General features: G+C 38.8%; 1 protein-coding gene across 9 annotated transcripts in view; it reads right to left on the reverse strand.

Moving 5' to 3' along the window:
* Positions 1-1,572: 1,572 nt before the first annotated feature.
* LOC116718000 (serine/threonine-protein kinase WNK2) overlaps positions 1,573-24,661 on the reverse strand; it is a 49,625-nt gene continuing 26,536 nt past the window's right edge. For 3 of the 9 annotated variants that reach the window (XM_032559901.1, XM_032560322.1, XM_032559834.1), the window contains 20 exons: positions 22,383-23,372; positions 21,364-21,558; positions 20,780-21,181; positions 19,721-20,047; positions 19,494-19,537; positions 17,709-17,865; positions 17,510-17,626; positions 16,786-16,956; positions 16,119-16,161; positions 15,876-15,974; positions 14,720-15,489; positions 14,166-14,220; positions 14,007-14,083; positions 13,229-13,881; positions 11,217-11,446; positions 10,568-10,792; positions 8,193-8,291; positions 5,970-6,014; positions 5,215-5,516; positions 1,573-4,077 (listed from right to left, as the gene is read on the reverse strand). In XM_032559901.1, the coding sequence (XP_032415792.1) occupies positions 3,715-4,077; positions 5,215-5,516; positions 5,970-6,014; positions 8,193-8,291; positions 10,568-10,792; positions 11,217-11,446; positions 13,229-13,881; positions 14,007-14,083; positions 14,166-14,220; positions 14,720-15,489; positions 15,876-15,974; positions 16,119-16,161; positions 16,786-16,956; positions 17,510-17,626; positions 17,709-17,865; positions 19,494-19,537; positions 19,721-20,047; positions 20,780-21,181; positions 21,364-21,558; positions 22,383-23,372 (5,364 nt within the window). In that variant the 3' untranslated portion in view covers positions 1,573-3,714. The remainder of the gene's footprint in view (positions 4,078-5,214; positions 5,517-5,969; positions 6,015-8,192; positions 8,292-10,567; positions 10,793-11,216; positions 11,447-13,228; positions 13,882-14,006; positions 14,084-14,165; positions 14,221-14,719; positions 15,490-15,875; positions 15,975-16,118; positions 16,162-16,785; positions 16,957-17,509; positions 17,627-17,708; positions 17,866-19,493; positions 19,538-19,720; positions 20,048-20,779; positions 21,182-21,363; positions 21,559-22,382; positions 23,373-24,661) is intronic. The other 6 variants (XM_032559754.1, XM_032559674.1, XM_032560158.1 and 3 more) reach the window with 5 other exon arrangements.

Raw genomic sequence — 24,661 nt, forward strand, 5'->3', positions numbered from 1 at the left:
TAGGGACGCAATGGGCGGAGGTTTCTTCTGTGATTGGTCGGAGGGATTGGAATGCGTTTCGTGATTGGTTGATAGAATCAAAATAGGTTTGCACACACATAGTAATGAGCTACCTTTTCTGCTTAATGAGTCCATCTTTGCACAGTCCATTCCTGCTCACATTACACACATAACTGATATATGTGTAATCTATTTTCTATACCCACTTATTTTTTTACAGGGTCGCACGAGGCTGGTACATGTTGCCATCGGTCATTGGGTGAGAGGTGGGGTAACCTTGAACAGGTTGCCATTCGATCAAAGAACAAGCAACCGTGAATACACATACAATACTGTATCCAAGGCCAATTGAGAAATACCAATTAAATTAAAAGCCCTGTTTTTAGACTGTGGGAGGAAGATGGAGTACCTGGATAAAATATGCAGACTTCATGTGCAAACTAATCTGGCTTGGATTAATGGCTTCTTTCAGCTCTTGGTACTCATTTCATTGCGAATATTGGCACTATTTCAGCAAGCAAATTCCCAAGGTGTTTTTCTTTTATTTTAGATTGATACAGAGGTATTGCATCAAAACACATGCATGTCTTGGTCCCAGAGCCTGTCTCTTAATATAAGAGTAAGATGCTGACATCGCCACAGGGTTTATACATGGATATTATTATTTTTAACAGATGGACATGGAACCTTCAGGCACTTAGAAATTGTACCCAAGAATGGCAAATACTTGTGAAGGTCCACATTTGTCTACCCCCTCACTCCCACAAAGAAACAGTATTTGAGGAGTTGCCCTAAAATTAACAGCTGTACCTCCCATAGTCTCAGATGTTGTGGGATAACCTATCACAAAAATTAAAACGCTACATGCGTTTTAATTTTTGTCACATCTGAACCTAGGTCATATACTAGGTTGTTAGATGTGACCTGAACCTTTGTTAGATGTGACCAATATCTATTTCTGATATTGTAGGAAAAAAGGTAAACTTATTGTTGTATTTAGTAAAAAGAAATGCATTAGGTAATCCTAAACTGCCTAAACAGGGAAACAAGTAAAATAGTTGGAAGATTCAGATTTAAAGCCTTCTTTTAATTTTAAGCGCATTTCTTCTGAGTGCAATTATTGTTACTGTTTTGGAGTGGTATCTCATTTAAGGTCTTCTGTGAAGGAAAAAATATATAAGGTGATGGCAACAAGTAATTCCAAAAAACAAGTCAATTATAACAAAATGTGTTTGCGCTGTAATAATACCTGGCTCGATTCACCTTTTTGAAACAAAATTTTGTTGATTGCAAACAGAATTTCCACCCAGTAGCTAGATAAACTACTCGTTGTCTGGAGTAGTTTATCTAGCTACATTCTGATTCACTATAAACATCATTCAATTTCCTGGCTTATTTGTCTTATTATTGCATATTGCATGTTTTCCTAATGTTATGCAGCTCAACTACACAAATATACTAACCAAAAAAAAAAAGTCCTAGCTTGTCACTGAAGATTTCTTTAACCACACTAAATGTCAAAAATCTGTTTCCTTTACTGTCCAGGTTTTGCATGTGGAAATAAAGACACAATTAATCAAGCACAAAATATTTATTTCTCTCTCAACATACAGTCTGTGATAAGAGTGCATCAGGACAGGGTGGGGTAATGCAATGGGACATACAGCAGGCAAAGCAATCTCACACAGTTCAAACACAGGCCAATCACAACTGGAGCATAATCTTGAGGAGCAGTTTCTCCCAGACAAGAGAGATGTGCCAAGAAAAAAGTGTCAGGATGCTCCTTCTCCTCTGTGCACGTTCAACTATCCCAGTTTATCGTATATACCGATATTGGTTGCCTCCTCCCATGCTCTCCATGAGTTAGCAGCTAGGAAAAGTAGAACATACAAGATACACGTGACAGAGAACAGAAATCTCTTACTATTGGAAATATTTCACCAAAGCAGAAGACTCTGCATAATATCTTAGAAAAATCCAATTCAAACCGAATTGATGGAGTTAATATACATTAAAGCAACCCTCCCTCCCGCCACTTTTAAGAGTCAAAATAAAATGTACAAATACGAGCTACAAGAAGAAAACTTTACGATTCACAGCTTTGGCAGAACTGGGGTTGTGCAGATGTCATATTTCTAACCTTATATCTGTACCGTTTCTACGTTTTGTGGAAAGATGAAATATTGGCCATGCTCGTCAGTGATGAAACCCCACCAAATATATACAGTGTAGGAACTCCTCACGTAGAAGGATAGAAGGAGACCATATGTTGTGCAAATCTCTGACATCAAGTTTCAGTTAAATGTTGCAATATGTCACTGAAAATAAATGCAAAAAGACAAAATAAAATTGTCTGTCATCAAAAATAAACACACCAGTCCTTTAACAAGGCTATAACACTGCTTTATGAGCATCTGCTTTGTACCATCAAACAATAAATGCTTAACTGTACAGCAAAATCACTTTGATAAATAGCAGCATCAAAAAAGGAAAAAAAACAACAACTAAGACCTCAGATTAAATTGGTGACTGCACAAAGTATTCTACATACAGTGTATGTTGAGTACTAGGTAAGTTGAAAGAACAATAAGCTGTGATAAACTGTTTACTGGGTAGTTTGTAATATCAATTCTTGTGTTTGGCAACGTCTGTGGTTTGGTGAATTGTAATTTTGTTCAACCTTTCAGTTCAGCTTGCTCCTCTTGCACACATTAAAGGTAAGGCTTGTGGCAAGGCTATGATCAAAGCTTTGTGGAAAGGGGTTCAATTGCACTTTTGAGCCTCAAAAAAAGAAAAAGAAATTCACATTATTTGCTACATTCTGATTCACAAAACTACCAGAGACATCTACTGTAGAAAGACTTATGTACAGAATTATATGGCTCTGGACACTGGCTTTCCTCTGCAGCAGTGGACGCTCTCGTGCTGTCCAATGAGTTGGTTCTCCAATCGAAAAATAAATAAAGAGGCTTTGCCCAGCTGAACCATTTGACCTGAATTAAGTGGATTAAGTTTATTTGGACGCTGGCTTCTACCCTTTCCCCTAACCTAACCTCATCATTCATACATTGGTCATTTGTTTCTGAAGGCATCAGATCATATCTCTGCTATGGCATTCCATTTATCAATGGGGTGATAGGTAAATCAGGTCAAACCATATTTGTATTTTTCAAAATAAGATTATATACTGTGTTATTAGTGCAGTACAATAAGGGCATTTGTATGTAAACCAAAAAACACACTCAAGCTACCATTTTAAATAAAATAACTTGGATGCAGAAATGCTTTGTTTAAAGAAAATATATACATAAATAAATGTTCAAGGCACTACATTCCTGCAAAACAGTTAATTTGTTCAAAATACTGTCATCTCACTGAATCATAAGCCACTAGTATTTGGATTCCAATGTAGTGTTTCAACAGAAAGGCAAATGTGATGGAGAACAGAGTGAAGTCAGTTACCGTGAGTGCAGATAAAATGTCTTATATGGCTGAGTTTAGCTAAGAACAAAGCCAAAAAGCAGTAAGTATTCAGACTTAACACATACTGTATCATATACACACATACAAATACACAATTTACGACACATAGATGTGTTGCATAAAGAATAGCAACACCATAGCGTGTTATTTACAGGATAAAACTATGCACATGTGTGGCTCTGGTGCACAAAGCAGAGCGAAATCAGTCTGTCCTGAGCGCACACCAACACATTAATTAGAGGATCGGGAAGTCCTTGTGGTTTTCGGGAAAGGCCCATTCTCAGGGTTGTGCACAACAAAAGAGTACGGTTGGATCCCTGGGTTTGACAATGTGGCGTAGTGAATCGCTCTTGGAGCACCAAGCAATCCTACAGGAACCACAGACGCTACAGGACTAGGCATGCCAGGCCACTGCTGCGAATAAAGAGGAGTGGGAGCCATCACACCAAAGGAGCCTGATTGCACAAGGTAGCCAGGAGGATGCACTGTGGATGAGTTTAGTCCTAGATTTGCAGGCATGTTAGGGCCTAAAACGGCGGTCTTTGGGCATGAGAGAGGTAGCCGCAAGTTGTTGGGAACAACATGGCATTTCATCTGGAATAGAATGGAGGTATTTTAGATAATATTACACAGCTTTGATTTAGAGTTAAAAATGTAAGAAACCCCCCAAATGTACTACCACAGGGTCTCAGGACACTTATACACCAAACCTCTATAAGACAAAAGACCCTTTTTGATGTTTGCTCAAATAGTTAGCATTGGGGGGGAAAAAAATACCACTTAAAAACACCAGAAAGATTAACATACTGGTTGCTAATCAACATGCATAATCTAGACCTGTGCGACAAAATCAACTTTGCAGAAAAAAGTGAGCTTGGAGCATATAGGGAATAAGTAGGAAAAAAGAAAAGTGGTTGTTTTGATACAGATTTTAGCAGCTCATGTAATACGTTTAGATTCAAACACTTCCTATTTTAATTAAAACTGGACCCATTTCCAAGCATCATGCATTTAAAAATGACAACATAAGTACATTTAAGTTTATTTTCAACATTATATAGCAACTCATTTAAACGTATCTTGCTTACAAATCCAGTAGGTTAAATGTGGATGGAAAACTATTGAAATAATTGGGGTTAACTTATTAAACCTTCCAATGTACTAGAGTTGCTCTGGGAAATCAGATTGTGTTTAGCACTGACCAATTTTCATTTTTACCTGTGTGACCAGTGACTGGCCTCATGGAAACTCAAAAATCTGATCATTTTTAAATTTGCGAACTCATCAGACTCAATCCTGTTGGTCACTGTGTTTACAGTCCTTGGTGTAGATGTGCTTACTGAAGGAAGACAACTCAAAGTTGCCCATTATCAGTATCAGTGTTAAACAAAAAAGTCAGAGGAAGCAAACGCTCCACTTTTACACCCAAAAAGTTAAGTTGTGTCTTTTCCTAACATAATGTTTAATAATGCTAAGAAAAAATGTTTAGTAATGGGTAAGAAAAATATTCTAAGTGTTATTAATTATAGCTCCTAAAGAAACTCTAAATGACAAGGTCAAGGTTTTGTACACTAGAGATCTGAAAATTGTCTCAAATCTCTAACTGGTACATCAAAGGAAGCGGACATTCAGACTCTACAAGCATTTCTGAAAGCTTGAATTGTCTGGTTTGGTGTATAAGAGATGCAAAAACTCCCCTCACCACTACTTCCACATCTCAAACCCAAATACCTCACATGCAACTGCACCCATCTGTGTAGGTCTGCACTCTGTGGCCTGCTGGCGGGTCTGCCGTCTCATCCTGTTTAGGGTAGTTCGTGGCTGATTGGCTGCTGCTAGAGTCTCCTTCGTCCAGTCATCCACCAGTTTATGAAGGTCCTCTGTAAAAGTGCCTCTCTTGTTGTTGCTGTTGTTGGTCTGGACCTGAGCGAGCCTCGTGAATGGCTGAGGAGAGGTCGACTGTGCCGCCGTGGTGAGCGAAGGCTGCATTTGACTTGAGGTGGTCTGTGTCGTGGTAGTGTTGAGAGGGGACCCTGAAAAGAGACAAAACTCTTAAATCTTCCCACATAGAAAACATTAAAAGTGACAAGTAAGTCGGTTGGCTGCGGTATGGCAAAATTTAAAAGCAGCTGGATTAAAAGGAACTTGTGTCACAATCAGCAAAGACAGCTTTTGGTGAGGCCAGACAGGCTAAATGCATATAGAGCCATAGACATTTAATTTGCCTACCTGGCAACCAAATAACATAAAAATGAAATGTTTGATATGCAAGCAGTGACAGGTAACATAATCAATGGATATTGTCATGCAAAAGAAAAGTCAGTTAAACAATATGTAGTTAGAATGTTCATGTCTTAAATACACAGTACCACATTTCCAAGATCCAAAACAATAACAAGGACAAAAAAGTGTACATAAACAATATAAGGACTAAGTTTGTGGGGACAATAAGAAATACAGAGAAAGGAAGTAAATAAGATAGTTACTACTACTGCGCTCTTTGCCTAGACATAGTCGTTTCAGAGTGGACCCTATAAAAAGGTAAAACAGCACAAGACAGAAACAGTTAGGCCAAGACACTGAACGCCACAAGGATTTGGACAATCTGCTTCAAAAGCACAATCAGCTATTAAACAATTAGGGAGAGAGAAGGAGGAAAAGGGGATTTAAAATAAATATGGGGGTAAAACTGGAAGACAGAACCAAGTTGTCCCAACTTGATCATTTGGAAAAAAAAAAACTGCCTACTTCTACACCTAGCTGGCAAAAGTTAGACTGCCAGTGCTTCTAGTCAGGAGGAAGACATTTAAGTTTCAGAATAAAATGATAAACTGTTTATTTGCTCATATAAACTAGATGAAAATGTGTATATACAAATTATTTTATTGGTTGGTAGGCAGAAGGTGAGAGAAAACACTGTTTACTACCAAAAGAAATTTTACTGGAGAAAAAAAAAAGAATCACTGCCCATGTGAGAACCCCTGTAGAACAAAATGTGAAACCTAAATAAAACTTCACAAGCTAACAAAGCACATTGCTAATATTTGAAACTCGTCAGCACAAATAAACATGCAAATAACTCAGGAAGAAGTGACAAAAAAAACAAAACAATATCAATGATACAGCCCTTCATGTGGCGAAGCATGTCTCCATCAGTGCCCTGTCTGGCGCCTGCACCATGCACGTCTTCTCCATCCAAACATGAGGGACAGAGAGAGCAAAGGGCCCTGCCAACACTAGGGAACTGTATGCGCCGGGGTGCCTTTACTTAGGGGATGTTAAACAATCAAAATCAACAGTGATTGAACATACAGAAGAAATTAAGAGGGTATAAAAACGGGTCGTTTCTCTTGCACACATGGATACTTGTAGACACAGTCCCCCTATTTTGCATTAGGTCTGACCTACAACCCATGTTTGGACAGGATTAGCTGTTTCCAAGCCAGAGTGTCTGTGAGGTGTTTTGATCTTAGCCAGAAGCACTGCATTAAGCAAGAGTATGGCGAAAAGGAGATAACATAGCCAAGTTATAATGATTATGAATGATTAGCTGCTGTTGTTTGAATTATGGATGACTGTAAGAGCACTGAAAAAAACCAACCATTTACCTATAAGATTACTTATTATATTGAAGTTAATTGCAGCTTAGCTTTAAAAACCACACGTGCGAGGAAGTTGGTGCATAGAAACAGAAGCTTTGTGGTGAAATTAGACCTAATATTATGACAAAAGACTAAAAACATATTTCAACTCTGAAGGTATTCTGACATCCTGCAAAGAAATTCAAGCAGAAACTATCCACAAACTCATAAGTTCAATGGATGCAAGAATTGTGCAGGTGATATCAAGGAAGGGGTCCTATTAACATGTAACTCGGTCTGTTAAGATGTTTTTGATTGAAATAGTTTTTGATGTTAGTACATGTGACCACTTAAAGCTGCACATTCAAAGAATGACCGTTTGCAGTTCTTTATAATCCATAAAATGTTTAGAAAATCTGCTGTGCATAATCATTTGGAACAGTGCATTTTGAGTTTTTTTTTTTTTTTTTAAATATACTGTTCTCATGGGGAGCTTTGTTCAGTAAAATTTGATTTATACTGTAATAATTCATGACTTGAAAATTATACTGACCATCATTTGCATTGACCTTTTAAGAAAATCTGAGAAAATATCACTTGCATAATAATTTGGAACACGGTGTAATACTGATGAAAAATAACATAATTTTTTCAATTGCATTTTGAAGCTACTTGAACAGATCATTAAAAAAAGCTATATCAATTACCAATGATGTTTTCCACAGACCCACCTAACCAAATTAGAAGATCTAGTAGAAAGGCAATAACTAAAAACAAAGGTATTACGTCCTTCTCTCAGCAACTGAAACACAAACATTTTGTTGCCTTATACACTGTTTGGTTCAACTAATTTTACTGATAAATTAAAACAATCTATGCATGTCACTGATAACCTGTAGCTGATGCAGAACAATCTTTAAAAGTTTTGAGACTGAGTGTAATATGCAAGAATAAAATTAAAAAGGAAAACAGTGATACATATCAGGTGAGAAAGCCTGCAAGAAGGGTGGAAAAAAATAACTACTGAACTTATTTTCTTTAAAAAAAAAAAAGAGTGACAATAAAATCAAGTTAAATAAAGTGTATGAAAAAATGAGCAAAGGGGAATAGAAAAGAACAAATACAAACAGATGGACAGAGACACAGGTCCACTGAGGAATCTAGTGCGTGGTTTGCTACTAGATTTATAGGTGACTCTCTCTGACGTTTGGTGGTAAACCGTCCAGCCTGGAAAGATGAATAAAGGAGGGAAGAAGAAGAGAAGAAACAAGAGAAACACTTTGAAAAAGTGAACAAAGATTGGTATGAGAAACCCCCACATGAAAAGCATCAGAAAAGGACACTGAGTGGGTTGTTGGAACCAACTACAGCATTCAAAGATGCAAATAATCAAAGACAATAGAAAAGAAAGAATAACCACTTGTTTAAACAAATATAACTAATAATATTGAGCTTAAAAATGGATGCATGGATAAACTGTTAAAGTAAAACAACAATGTTTGATTGTTGTCATAACTAAGTGTAAGGGGATGTGTTCTGACTCATTCATAGAAAAGGGTTCAAATAAGTGAGACATCTTTTTTAAAAGTGCATCATGACACATATGAGGAAGAAAGAATAAAAAAAACATTATTGTTCATCTAATGTTTTATTCTACCTACTATCACTTAAGTCTAAACAAGAAAATTAGAAAACACATAACTAAGACAGACAAATCTGTTTAAGAGGAAGATGTGTGGTTAACCTGAAGTTCTTATCAGGATAACCTCATCATGCTCACAATACACTGGCAGTGCCTAAAAGTAATTTATTGTGAAGCTTCTGGAACACAGCTGATCTGAATGCAACAAAAATGATCTTTGAGATATGCTGGTCTCATTTCCTATCAGAAACAAACTTCTTGGTTGACTGAAAATAATCTTGTAACAATGCATTTAGCATTCTCACTTCTGAAGACTATTTCAGATTATTTCAGATTTAAATCTGACAAAAATATGAATTATTTTGGGCTCATCTGTTACCCTTAGGGGAAAAGAAGACAAGGAGGAGAAAAACCATGCTTCAAATTTTAATATATCAAGTCAGGATATTTTCCCACCCAAAAATAAAAAACATCCAGCTTTTCTTTAAGTTGGATGTTAAAAAAAACATCCAACTTTCTTTAACATCCAACTTAGGATCCTACTTTAGTATCACACGTAGGTGATTCTAACTTATCACCTACGTGTGATAAGTTAGGATGATAGGGAAAAGACTGAAATTTTGGATTTTGCAAGTATGATTCATTCTGACTGCACTCACAAATATCTATACACAAAACACTCTGGTAAGTTAAAATTACTGTGCAAAATGGCAGACCTAGCTGTACACGTTCCTCTGTACAGAAAATCTCCTCACCCAACCGGTGTCATAATGCTAAGAAACCAATCTAAACACTGATGGTGATGCACCTTCACATTAAAGCTAAAACTGATGTTGGAGGTGCAGAAACTTCCCAATTATGCAGGGAGTTTAGCAGATGTTTAGGAAATATTCTATCCCATATGTGATATCTAAGTTCAAATTATATGACCTAAGTTCTAGGATTGCAACAGGGTTATGTCTGTCATCAAGCTAAAAAGAAAAGGTCTGTCACAATCCAGTAATAATTGAATGTTTTTGGAGATCATAAGGCAGATTTAACCCATGTGACGGGGATCTTAAATTAACTGACTAAAAAGATAGAGGAAATGCTATGTGGAGCATTTATAGACCTCTTTCTCATTGGTCATTAGTCCATTACAACAGGAGATGACGGTGAGCATGGTAGAACAGACAAAACAGCCAATGCTCTCCAAAACAGCAAATAACAGAAACTATTTGCTGTTGTATGTTTCACTGTGAAATGGCAAATTAGAAGGTGGGTGATGCAGCTGAGTGACTGTAAGCACACAACTCCTGAACTTACATCAGGAAACCAAACCATCGTCACCTGTTATGTGCAGAAGAAAGAGCTAAACTTAGATCAAGAATATTTGGATAGCTGATCAATAGTTGCAGATAAAGTTCCCAGTTAAGGTTCCAGCATATTTTTGCTACAGTCATATAATATGGAAACATCCTACACCAATGAGCGTTTTCAAGGATTAATCATTGATGCTGTTAATGCATGTTGGATAATACGTTGTTAATGTCTGTGACATGTGACTTGCATAGTTGAAGTGTAATAAAATCTGTACCAAACCAACACTTTGCCTTGTTTAATGTGTTTGGCTTGTCGTAAGCCTCTTTCTGGCACTATAAGGAGTAAATGCTTCACAGAACACTTTTTTTGTTTTAACTGAATTATTATAAATCTGTGAAGGACATAGTGAATTATTTACAGATATAGTGGTAATTTCTTTGTTCAGTTTGTCTAAAGGCAATCTGATTAACCTTTTTAGGTGTTTATATTTCCAATTGATTTTAGTTTTATTTGCATATGATGTTTTGTTTGCCTGAGCAAAGACTATCATGAAGAGTACCTTGGCCAGGATCAGCTTGGTTGGCCATCCCGTCCCTATGTCTTCCAGCATAGATGTTGTCTGATGAGAAAGAGCCTTTCAAAGAACAGGGTTGCTGTGTGTGAACCTGCTCCTGGACTCTGCTGGGCTGGCTGTTGGAGGAGGAGCTGCAGCTGGAGTAGGCAGAGCCATCTGACAAAAGTGAACTTTTAGCTGGAGAGCTGGATGAACTGGTAGCACTTTCTCCTTAAAAAATAAAACGAAATAAAAATAAAACGGATGAGTCAGACTGAATCACTGCTTCACACACTCCTACTTTTTTCCCTTTATAAAATCAAAACCACTTCAACCGTTGTTTTTTTTAAAATACAAAACGTGTTCTACTAGACCACAGGTGTCAAACTCCAGTCCTCAAGGGCCACTGCCCTGCAACTTTTAGATGTCCCTTTGCTGCACCACACCTGAATAGAATAATTAGGTCATTAGCAAGGTGCTGGAGAACTTATCTACACAAGAAGGAGGTAATTAAGCCATTTCATTCCAGTGTTTTGTACCTGTGGCACATCTAAAAACTGCAGAACAGAGGCCCTTGAGGACTGGAGTTTGACACCTCTGTGCTAGACTAAAAACATCCAAACTGTTTATCATCCTACCATCTCTACCCACACACCTTTCCTCTCCACACTGGTGCTGTTGGGATTATTTCTGAGTTGTTGCACCATCGGATTCAGCAGTTTCCCAGCTTTCAGTTTCTGTTTGCTGGTTTTGCGCCTTCGACCCATTGGAGGAACAGCATGGAGCAGGCTAACCTTGGGGGGTACAGACTTTCCCAAGTCTTTGTACAGACGTTCGATCTCACTCCTCTGGAATGCCTGCAGCTCAGAGATCTCCTTCATGTGTCTATTGTGAAAACACAAAAAAATAAGATACAAATGCTCCCAAAATAATAAAAAATATCATTAAAGAAAATAATATTAGAAAATGCATTTCAATAAATTTGACCATTATTGAAAAAATAATTTCTTTTAATATTTTTGTTCTGAAAAGGTAGAAAATTAAGATTAAGATGTACAACCTCTAAAATCAAACTAACAAAAAACAGTTTCTTGGAGAATAAATACATAAGACCACTTTAAAAAGTTTATGTCCTTAAATTAGCCGATAGCTCTTTAGGTACCATTGCTAGTCACGATTCAAGCCTTAAGAAATTCCCCCAAACTCTATTAATGGGCTTTGTTTCACAATCCTCTCAATGCTTGATTATCTCTGCTGCTTCTCATCCTTTTTGATCACAAATTTTCCTTCCACACAATTTGAATTAATATGCTATGATACAGTGCTGTTAAAGCCAGTTTCTCAAACAATGACCTCTGTCAGCACTTTTCTCCATGATAGTGTGGGCCTGACTATAACATTTTTGAATTAAAATCTTTGTTTACTTGTAAATAATATTTAAATTTATTGAAATGTGCATGTTGTAGATTCATAAAAGTGGCTATTTTATTTGTTATAATACTGAATATTTGCATGTAGAAGGTGAAAGCGACAGCAGGTTACTAATTGTATCGAATGTAAGTTATTGGAGCTTATTGATTTTTATGGCATCACTATTGGCTTAATTTGTCCAAATATACAGAATTATTAGAATGATCAATAAAGAGATTAAAAAGATATATTACTCCTGATCTGGACAAAGATTTTCTGCTGCAATGCCACTTTTACCACGTACGTTTTCTTTAAGATGGGCCAAATCAAACATTAATCATCCTGATTTTTACAAAACATTATTTAAAAACAGTACAGGACTGAAACCTTAACAAGAGGTAATACTACCTCTTGGGGCGTGCCGTGGTGGCGTAGCGGTTAGCGCAACCCGTATTTGGAGGCCTTGAGTCCTCGACGCGGCCGTCGCGGGTTCGACTCCCGGACCCGACGACATTTGCCGCATGTCTTCCCCCCTCTCCTTCCCCGTTTCCTGTCAGTCTACTGTGATATAAGGGACACTAGAGCCCACAAAAAGACCCCCTCGAGGGGTAAAAAAATATATATACTACCTCTTGTAAAGTAAATAATGATCACAAAAAATGATTGTCTGGAATATTACTTTCTACAGGCCTTTTAATCTTGACTACTACTCTTTCCCAAACCTAAAAAAATAAACCATTGTAATTATTTCATGAAAACTTTGTGTTTTCATGCAAGTTTGATCAAAGGATAGAAGAAACCACACTCAATTTAAGATAACCTATAATCAGCTTTTAAAATGGTTTGTTAAACTAAATAAACCTCAAGTTTAATCTAAAAGCTAATTTTCTGCATTTAATCTAGTAGACATTATACTAAATCATAGAACAATTATTGTTATTTAAAGAGTATGGTTGGATTTAATTGAGGAAGTCCATCTGTTTACAATCATTTTCAGATTAAATCAGTTCCATGCAGCCATGATGTTGTCTCTACAAGCAGGCATGGCTCTCCTGATGTTAGATAGCCCCAACAGGAGAGGATTTGTTTTATCATGGTAAAAAAGTAAGAAAACATCAGTCTGTTTTCTTGAGAAAGCAAACTTATTGTGGGTCAGCTAGAGATAATACATATAATTGTTTACATGTAATTCTTAGCACTCGGAGTGTGGAGGAGATTAAAAGAGGTGACTATCTGTGAGTGAGTGTGGTGCTTTACTTTTCTCTAAGTTTCTGAAGCTCCTTCTTCATATCCGCATCCTCAAACTCTGAGTCATTGTCACTGCTGATGTTGGGGGGGAAATGTCCAACAGAAGGTGAAGGAGTGTGGCCATTTATTGCAACAGTCTGGTAGGTTGGTGATTCAGAGCTCTGCTCACTTTTGCTTCGTCCGGAGCGCCGCAAGAAGGCGACAGCCCTCTTGACGAGATCGCTTCCGCTGTGCTCAGTCAGATTGTGAGCTGACGGAGCAGCTGGAGCTGGAGGAACCACTATGCTGCTGCTGTCTTCATCACCTGAGTCGGAGTAAAGCTGAGATGAAGACCGACAGTGGCGATGGGATGGTGTGTCAACAGTTTGGGCTCGTGGGATGTGACGTGGGGTTGCATCGGGACTTGAGGTGGGAGTGGTGTGAGCGAACTCAGGAGGGGCAGAGTAGCGGCTTCCGGTTTGGGGTTTGGAAGATCTTGTGCCATCATTATCAGGTGCAGGTGTGGCAGAGGTCCGGCAAGCCACCCCAGAGCTGCTTTCTTTTCTTTCAGTGCTCTGAGTCTGGCTGCGAGACCCTTCAGAACCACTGGAGGGTGCTGCAGAGCTGCAGCTCGCTTTGCTTTTATCTGAATAGCAAATGGCATCAGGTGGTGTGGGGATGATCTAAAAGGTCATGAAATCCAAGTCGTCAGTGTAACAAAATCAAAGTTTAGTATCCCTATTAAGTAATATTATCTGAAAGTGACACATATTGAATAGCACTGCAATCTAAATTAGTAGATTCTTACTTGAAAACGACTTTTGGATGTATATGAACTGGAGCTAGCAGACACATCGGTTTTTGTGTCTTTTGTTCGGCAGGCGGCTGAAGGAGGGATAAGTTGGAGTAAATAAGAGATCATTCAAACTATTATGTGACGATACATTACGCAATCAAATCTACCAACCTGCTGCTGAGTCGCTTGACACACCCACGCCATCTCTCCGCTCAGGAATCTGTGGCTAACCGAGAAGGAAAGAAAAAGTTGTGGGAGTGTGAGAGGTTGAATTAATTCAAGTAGCAGCACATTTAAAATATTCCAAACACTTGATCAGAGAGAAATGGTTTGGCACTGTAGCTTCTTAAATGAGTCACAAGCTGATAAACTGACAACATAAAAAATGTATTGTGACTCTAAAAATACTGTTCTGCTCCCTTTTATTAAAAAAAGAAAGCTTTTGAACTTTTTACAGAAGAAAACAGGCATATATTGAACCTGATAACGTTATCGCAACATTTACCAATATTATCGCCATCGCATGATTTTCTAATATCATGCAGCCCTACTCTGAGTAAAAACACTGGTGAAAAGCCAGAGTGAGGTAATCATAATTTATGCATAAAAGGGACAATTGTTTCTGCATACAGTTTTCCTATATAGAAACTGTATTCCAAGATCACAGTATGTGTCAGTGAATGTTGACATTTATGTAAATCATAAAGAGGAGTAATGTACTTTACCATTGGTTCCATCTTCTTTTTTGTGACGGCCTCTGTGCTGTGCCCATCTGAGACCGGAGGGGAGCTCAGTCTGTCTGAGCTGGAGGACTGAGGCTCAGAAGCCGTGCTGGAGGGCTGTGAGGGGGGGTGCTCCTGGTACAGCAGGTTTCTGAGCTTCTCATCCAAAGTCTTGATGGTTCGATCAACAAACTCCCCTCGAGGAGGGCCCTCCCCGTCCGACTCACCTTGCCCGCCACACTGCTGCTGACTTGAAGTCGGGATCTGATGTGCAGGGCTTTGGGGCTGAGAGGTCACGGTCCCAGGCTGGATGGGTGTGGCGTAAGGCTGCTGCAGGACAACGGGCTGCTGGCTGGCCAGCTGAGGAGCTTGTTCTTCAGTCGGGCTGGCCGTCTGATTCGCTTGATTGTTCAGCGACGAGATCAGTACACCAGCAGCTCTCGCTTCTTTATCAGTGACATTAGCATCCACAGAGACGGGTGGCACAATAGCACAACATGGCATATCTGCTACCATAGACACAGCAGAGAGAGACGATTCCTCCACAGGAAATGAGCTGTCATGGTTAATGCTCCTAGTTGTGCAGGTGCGTTTGGTAACACTAGGCTGGCTCTGCTGGACCTCGGATTCTCCGATAATTTGGTCTGGAGGTTGCGCCAAGGTGGGGGCAGAGGAGGCGGTGGGGCTTTGGGAAGGTAAAGATGTGACAGGGGTCGTCAAAGTAGTTGTGGCGCTGCTGGACCCGACTGACAGGGAGCCAGACGTTTCATACTCTGGAGAAAGAAAAGGGGCAGAGTTCATCAGAAAGGGAGCAGATTGTGAATTTAGCAGACAAGCTACAAAGAAGACGATCTATGTGCTGTAAGTGCCAAAGTGTTACATCATCACTCGATTCCCCTCCATCAGCCTCTGTGTGCCGGCATAAAAGCCTGCACTTCGTTTCTGGCTAGAACCACTGCAGACCAAGTCTTATATAACTGACCTCAATGGAGGAGAGGGGGGTAACAAAAAGTCGCACTAAAACTGCATACACAGCGTTTTAAATCAAGAAGAGCAAAAAATGTGCAACATATTTAGTTAATCCTGCAAAAAGATAAGAAACTAATGTAGGTAAATTGTACAGAAGACAGGAGAGAAAATAGAAAAATGCAGGACATACCTTGTGCTGTAAAGGTGTGTGTTGATGTGTTGTCTTTATCCTGCATGAGTGTTTCATCCACAGGGCAAATAATGAACCAGCGTTTTCCAGTGTGTAGGACTGTCACAGGGAAAGATGGAAAAACTCATAGATCTTCTAAAATATGCTCAGTGAGAAATTTAAGATGCAGGCTCATCTATAAACCAATACAAGTACTGAAGTCTTAACTGTATAAGTGTGTGTGCTGCATGTTAAAAGTTTTACCATTTTGTTGATACACCAGCTGTGGAGTGGTGGGTTCTGAAGTCTTTACAGATAAAAAAAAGAGGGAACACAGTGTAACTGGATGGAAAACAGCTTAAAAGACATCTGTAAAACTTTTATTTTAATAGAGCAATAAGCTCAAAAAAATAAATTTAATTGGATCAGGATTTTAACAACTAGTATTTCTGACTTCTGTGGGCAGTAGTGGAAGTTGAGGCCTAATGACAAGGCAGCAAAAAAATGGTTAAAAATGGATCAGATTAGGGTCACGGAGGGGGCAAATCGTTCTAAGACCTCAGTCCTAATGGAAATCTGTGGCGGGAGCCAAAGCATTGAGCGTCAGGCTGGAAATCTAGAAGATTTATGGAGTTTATGTAAAGAGTAAAGTGCTAAAATTTCTCTTGAGATATTTCTCCTGGTGACCAACCACATAAAATGGATCTTCTCATTTTACTGCTCATCAAGCAGTTCTTCATAGAGTTCGGAGACATATTTTGTGCAGGAATCACTGTCTCATAACTCAATTTTATTGATTTTTCTTTCTGTTTCTTAGTTTTCACTACCATAAAAACCAGAATACTAATTTCTTTGTGAGTGAGCAGCCTTACAAAACTAAAACCAGATGATTCAGTAATAAATTCCCCTGGCTCAACGGTTTCTTTCTCACCTCTGATCCCAGTGCACAACATCCTTCATTCTGTCTGATGTTACACCCCTGGTCGGAGTTCCTCTCACCCTCTGTGTCCTCACTCAGCATGTCTTCAGCTTTATCTACAATGTCTTTCATTTGTTCAATAAAGATCTCTTTTTCCAGGGGCAGAATGAAATCATTGTCCACCTGAAGAGAATGAATAAGACAAAAAAAACTTATACAGATGTGACCTAAAAAAAAATCAGAGTGGTCCTGATTCTGATGAAGTTTATAAAAATAAATAAAAACTAAGAGAAAACAGCAAAGAAACCCTCTGGAATATTGCTCTTCTTGTGTGCTGCCAAAGTAAAATAAATCCCTACAAGTTATTAATACACAAAATGAAATCTTTACCTCCGTGTTTGGATAAGTACCAATAAATTGCTGAAAAGGCTTTTTATTTTTGCTTTCAGGAGTCTTCAATCCTCTTTGGAATAAATAACCATGCTACTGACGTATTCATCTAATCAAATTTTCATTTATTGCAATATGAATGTGTAAGCAAATCTTTGGAGAAGAGAGAAAAAGCAAGAGACACCCAATATATATATACAGTATATATACAGTACATATATATATATATATTGCTGCATTGCAGCTGAAACCAGCTAAGAGTTTCCAGGATGTCGGAGTCTAAGGCAAAGCATGCTTCAAAAACCTTTGCATCAACTCAAGGGGCTGGACTCTGCTGCTCACGTACCATATACGTAGCAATCTCCTCTGGAGCATCTCCGTCCAGGTCAAACTTGAATGTTACCATTTTGTGATTATGAGTTTCTAGTTGGCATTCTACCATCTTATCTCCAGTGTTACACACCTGCAAGAAGGCAAAACATAATTTCAACTTCTTTAACAACTACAAGACCTCTGCTCTTTCATAAAGTATTTAGGTCACTCACGTTGAGCATGCTCAGCTTTGGTTTGCCACACTTTTCCTGTCGAGAACGCGTGCGTGATGACTTGCGGTGTCTACGCTGTTTTCCTTCACCTTTGCCTCCATGTGTCCCTTCATTGCCATCGCTCATTTCTCTTCCCGATGTCACATCAGAGTTGATGCTGGTAAGTGAAAAAAAAAATGGACATTTGCAAAAATTCTCTAGAGATAAAATTCTCTGAATATGTAAACAGGAAACATAATTATCACTGGAGACATGTCTTCAAGATTTGGTGATATGAGATCAGCTATGTAAAAAAAATACAGTACAGACCAAAAGTTTGGACACACTTTCTCATTGAATGTGTGTCCATTGAATTCTCATTGAATTCAATGAGAAAGTGTGTCCAAACTTTTGGTCTGTATTGAGTACAGACCAAAGGTTTGGACACAACTGTGTGTCCAAACTGTCTGTACTGTATATACAGTATATACTGTACATATATACACACACACAAGTATTTAGCAAAATTATTTACACCTTTGGAACATTTTGTCAAGCTACAATCAGAAATGTTGATGAATTTTATTGGAACTGTAAGTGATGTAACAATAAAGTAGTGTTTAATGGTTTTCAAATGTTTTTTTTGTTGTTTTTTTTTTTTATAAAAATACAGATCTAAAAATTGTGGCATGCATTTGTGTTTAGTCCCTTTCACTCTGATACCCCTAAATAGAGACTAGTGCATCAAGCTCCTTTCAAAAGCCACCTTATTAGTAAATGCAGTCACCATGTGTATAATTCCTTCTTAGTTTAAATAAAGATGTTCTGTGAATGGCTGAGGACAGACAGGTAGGGGATTAGGTTTTACAGCAGGGTTAGGTTATATGCAAAGCTTTAAACATCTTACAAAGCAATGTTTAATTTATTATTTGAAAAGGGAAAGAATATGACCAGACTAAAAAACCTACCAAGACATAAAGGTCCACCTAAACCTTTCAAAAAAGTTGAAACTGAAACTGGGTTTTTACTTTTTTAAATTAAACTGTGTTTTTCTTTTAGAATAAAAGCAGTGACTTGTTGCACCTTTATCTGACCTGGATTCCTGGGATGTTTTGTTTGTAAATACCCTAGTTAAATGTCTCTATATAATTAACACTTCTTACTATTCTTTACTGAGGTTGATTACAATTTGTAAGCCTTTGACCCATCATCGTGAATAACAAAGGGTGGGACTGCCTTTCCTGGCCACCCCAAAGCTCAGACATGAGCCACTGATACTCCTTTCTCTTTTGGACAATTCCTGGTCTTCTATCTACTTGTACTTATGATTTGATAGATTATTGCTTTGGGTTTGGTATATGCGCACTAAAATTGGTAAAATGCTACTCTGTATTCAATTTCTTTTACAAAATGCAGCAGACTGATGGAAAAGTTACACTTTGAATTAAAAATACCATTATTTGAAGTCATTTCCAATTAATGTACGTGCTTGTTACAGTTACTATCTCTTGTTTATTTCACCATTGTTATTGCTATTTTGGTTTTAATTGCAAAGCTTTGCCAATTATAATTTATGTTGTGTTAACAACTTTTGCCATGTTTCCATAAAAAAAGCTTTAAATCTTTGTGGAATTATGTGATTAAATAAAAAGTAATGTAAAAAGAAATAAGAACAGAAGTAGGATAAAAGAGAAACAACAGAATGTCAAATTTTTTTTTTTAATCTCTGTGCATATTTAATAAGTGAAAATTTATAAAATTGTGACAAATTTTAACTGATCAAGTTGAATGGTAATAAGTTTTTACCTGTCACAGCTCTGTCCTCCAGTGCGTTTCTCTGACGCTTGCTCCTGCAGACAACAGAGCACAGAAATAAAACACCCTGGAGATGACAACGCAGAAATAAATCTCCATTCCTGATTTAATACGAACAGCAAAGTTAGTTCAGTACTGTTATGTTCAAAACTCTTTGGAAAGCACAATTAACAAGGAACAATAATTATAGAACACTACTAAATGTCATGCGGCCATACCTCCACATAAATCTCTGATGACCCTTGACCTGCCGCTCCTGTGATGGTGCCTGGGATTTTCTGCTGGAAAGCAGGTCCAGTGGCGGGCCTGGAGGACGCCTTCTGTGAGTCAGAAGACTGCGGCACAGGAATTTGGCCCTGTCCCCGACTCTGATGCTGGCTCTGTGGGGGCATCTGGCAGGACTTTGTGCTGTCCAGCTGGCTGGCCGCAATGGCTGCGCCCAGATCCGCCTCATTCTGCACAGGTGAGGAGGAGACTGCAGGCTGCATGAGCTGAGTTTGCTGAACCTGCTGTGTACTGGGGCCGTCCTGCGTCTGCTGCGGAACCTGTGAATTTCATTTAAAAATGCTTTTGCTGTTATACTTTTTCTTGATTACTAATAATATTTTGGATTTTTACGTTTGCATAACCTGATCTAATGGGAACATAAAACAATTTTCTGTAGAATCAGTCTCAGGAATTCTGCAGATTTCACCAAATCAAATGTAAGACCACTATGAATTAAATTTAAGACTGTATCAAAAATTTGCAGAAGAAAATTGCATATTTTGTGATGTTCTCTACAGCCTTACCACTGTAGTGCCAAGCTTTTTTGAACAGAATGCACCTATCTCTGTGTCGATAGGTAAGAGAAGTGAGAATGGCAAAAATGAATTCACTTAACCATGACAAACACAAAAAACTAGCTAACTAACCAGTAAATTTTAGCAGCTAGTTAGCAGTAGCTGCATCCACCTCAAGTCACAGAACACAATGAAGATGACTCAGAGTTTGAAACTTTTGTCTGACAGAAAAGTCCGGAAAAAAAACCAATTAATAGAAAATACAATATTAAATAGCTCTACTTTTTAAAAATGAATTTAATACATTTTAGGCCTTACTTTTAGGTACACAAATGTAAGACTTTTTAAGAATGCACGGACACCATGATTCTAAAAACTAAAGATATATGAGCACAATAAAAAAAAAGTAACCTTAAGCACACAATAACTTAAAGTCAGTGCACACCCTTTCAGTAAAAACATAATAATTTGCTTCTCTGCACCTGTCACAATTACCTGTATCAGAGGCTGAGAGCTGCCATTTGCAGGTAGGTGTGTGTTTGTGTGCATGGGATGACTAGTTAGTGTTGATATAAACGAAGCCTGCATCTGAGAAGCCTCAGATCTAGCAGCTGCAGATTGGTGCTGCGGTGAGGTAGGTTGCACCATGCCCAGCACAGATGAAGGGGATGGTACAGTAAGAGACATTGGGGTGGGAGAAATTAATGTGTTTTCAATGTGAAGAGGGGACAGGGGAGAAACAGAGGGGGTTGCAGGGACAGTATATCCAGGAGAGAGGAAGATGTGAGTAAGGGAAGAGGAAGATGAAGGGTGAGGAGAAGTGCGGGGGGGAAGGTAGGCGGATTCAGAGTCAGTCACAGCTGTCGCCACCTGGACTGTGGGGTATTGTGAAGGAAACTAAAGGAAACAGGAAAAAAGAAGACAATTACAGGATCTAGAAAGTTCAAATGAAGAGGAGTGAATCAGGGTAATTTTAACTATTGCTACTGCTGTTCGACCATAAATTAAACCAGTAAAACTGTATAGACATTAAGATAAATAAATAAATAAAATAAAATATCCAGGCAGCCTGAGATTACCAGTGATGTTTGTGATGATGGGAGCGAGGCTGATATCTGCAGAGGCTGGAGGTGTTGGTGGACAGCAGTTTGGGACATTGATTCCTGATGAGCTGGTGTCTGACTTGATCCAATGGAAGCTGATTGCCTGAGGCTCAGTCCATGGCTTTTTTCATCTTGTCCAGACTTTGAAATGCTCTGACCAGCTGAAACATTCTAACAAACAGTAATAGACAAAGATCAGAGAAACCTTAGGGAAGGCATGAAAACACTTTAGCAATAACCCAATGTGACCCTATGGTATTGGGGGTCTGATCGATTCTTCAGTATGCCTACACAGAATTTATATCAACATCAGAAGTTGCTGACATCAAGGCCTATTATGTTTATGGCTTGAAAAACTGCATATAAACTGTGATTTTTTTTTCTATTTACAATGTAGTAGAAGAGTAAGAAACCACACACAAAAGCAGTTGGAACACAAGTCATTACATTTTATGAGGTTGAAAGCAAAAAAAAAAACTAAGCTTGTTGATGTAGAGCAACTTGTTAGTGTTCACCAACAAACAATAAATTTAGAACAGTGTCTTAAAATGTTGCCAGACTAATAATCACCAGATGGCAATCATTACATCAGAATTTCAGAAGCAGGAGCGAGACATGAGTTTATTGTAACCTTACATGTTGAGTTTTTTTAATAGTTTTAGAAGACGCATTGTTAGAGCATTATAGCAGATTTGTTAAACATATTTAACCTCTTATTGGAGCAGCATTCATACTGATCTGCAGAACATCTTATTTATTGCTGTCAGAAAAATTGGACGGGAGAGGCCGCATCAATAAGAATACACCTGATGCGTGAGTTAAGTGCCACACAATAGGTAAATACCTTTTCTTCATGTTTCGGGTTTTAAAAAAGTAAAAAAAGATTTACTTTAATTCCTTTTGTTAATATCTGAAATGTATGAAATATTTTCAAAGAAAGTTAAAAGGGAGAGTCACCATGAAAATATATTAATTCAAACAAACTGGCCACTCACTTCCTGGTGGATGTGTGTGCTGTGGTTCTGCTGGGTGGAAACTGGAAAGGTCTGAGATGATGCTGCTTGACTAACTCCTTCTCCAGTGACGCACGGTGCTAGCTGGTACTGGTTCTGCGCATAGCTGTGAGAGGATGCATCGGGCACAGCTGACGCAAAGAAACTTTGACTGCCAGCTGGAATCTGTCGAACTGGGGTTCCTTTGGGATGCGGCTCATTCTCACTCTGTTCTGGAACTGCATTTTGCAAAAGAACTGGAGCGTCCAACTGGTGAGTAGGAGACTGAAGTCGTTGAGAAGAAAGCGTGGGGGGGTGAGCCGCTGGATGGCTGATGGTATGCACAGATTCTTGGCTATGATTATAAACTTGTCCAGCGTTTAGTGTGTGTTGTATGTTTGACTGGGTGTTTTGTTGAACAGAAATTATCTGACTGTAAAGTGCTGGTGTGGAAGATATCTGGCCAGGCTGCTGATTGGCTGAGGTCTGCTGAGATGTGCTAGTGGAGTGTGCAGATTGGCCATGGGTCGTCACTGCCATTGATGAGGAAACTGTGCCAAGAGAGCAGCTTTGCGTTGGCTGGTGTGCTGCAAAGATGGCTGCTGCAGTCTGATGATGGACTGCAGGGTAGCTTGATGCAGCCTGTTGCTGAGTTGAGGCAACAAGGTTCTGAGAAACCTGATGGGCTTGGAGGGTAAAAGTTGGAGAGCCCGATGCTGCTGGCTGATGTTGGTGTCCGGCAGATTGATAGCTCTGTGCAAAATGTTGTGGCACAGCCGATGCTGCATTAGTAACTGCAACTGATGTTTGCTGCTGGATATTTAATGAGCCTAGACTGGCTGGGATGGGTGTAGTGCTGCCGGGGTGAGCAGCATACAGAGCAGCAGAGTAGCTGTGTCCAGGTTGAAGAGGCTGCCCTGGAGCGGTCATGGCTGCGCTGGACGAGGGCAAGCCCTGGACAGACTGCTGGTGTTGGTTACCTGGAGAACTGGCCTAAAGACAAAAACACAATTACAAGTTAAAGCTTAATCAGAGGTTGTTTCCTATAGAAGTTCAGTGCCTTGCAAAAATATTCATGCTCATTGAACTTCTTCATGTTTTGTCACGTTACAAAAGCAAACTTCAAAGAATTTTTTTGCAGTTTTACATGACAGATGAAGACAAAGGAGTAAAAAACTGAAGAAAACAGAAAACGAAATATTTTCTTATTTTTTTCAAAATCAAAACTTGAAAAACGTGCCTTGCATTTGCATTCACCCTGCTTTATCCTTGAGTTAACTGAAAGGTGGATTGTCCTAAACATCTCAGTCCTGGAAGAAAACCTGTTGGAGGCTATAAAAGACTTGAGACCTGGCCAGAGGTTCACTTTCCAACAGGCTGACATTAAATACGCAGCATTGAATGGTTTGAAATGCATTTATATGTTTTTGAGTGGAAAAGTCAAAGTCCAGACCTAAATCCAATTAAGAATTAATGGCACAAGTTGAAAGTTTCTGTCTATGGATACTCTCCATTCAATGTGACTGAGGTTGAGTGATGTAACAAAGTTGGTAAAATATTCCAGAAGACTTCCAGCACTAATTACAGTAAGAGGAGGTTCCACAAAGAACCAACTTAGGGGAGCTGAATACAAATGCACAGCAAAAATATTTCAGATTTTTATTTGAAGCAAAAATGCTTTATCTTCCATTTCACAATAATCCACAAAGTTTTGTTGGACTATCAAATGAAACGTCAGTAACGTGATAAAATGTTTAAAATATTCAATGAGTTTAAAAAAGTTTGCAAGAAACTGCAAGTGTGAGGGAAAAGAAGACAAAAGTAAGTTAATTTAAAGACCTTTTATAATAAAAAGCAACAGCAGACAGGCGTGAGGTAAAATGAGGGCACAAAGGAGAAATGGGATAAACTGAGAGAATGGAAATTAGACAACCATCCCTTCTCCCCGAAGTAAAACACAGCTATCCATGGCAGGCTAAGGATAGACGGATGCTGTATTACCTTGGCAAAGTAGAAAGGAAAATGTTAAAATCTAGGGCATTTGCAAAGGGGCTTTGTAAAGGTTAATCAGAAGGGTAGTGTGTTAGAGGTTACACCATTCTCCTCCGACAGAAGCAAGCTTATAATTGCAGCTGAAGGTCTATGAAGGCAGCAAGCCTAAGAGTAGACAGGAGACCGGTCCAGCTTCATGCAGAGTGAAAGATTTAGTTCGTACAGGCTGGGAGAAATCTGCAAAGCAGGAGTTGGCTCCATTACAGGGAAATTGATTCACTTGTCTGCTG

This window comes from Xiphophorus hellerii, chromosome 1, assembly GCF_003331165.1.
Source record: "Xiphophorus hellerii strain 12219 chromosome 1, Xiphophorus_hellerii-4.1, whole genome shotgun sequence".
Classification (NCBI taxonomy): Eukaryota; Metazoa; Chordata; class Actinopteri; order Cyprinodontiformes; family Poeciliidae; genus Xiphophorus; species Xiphophorus hellerii.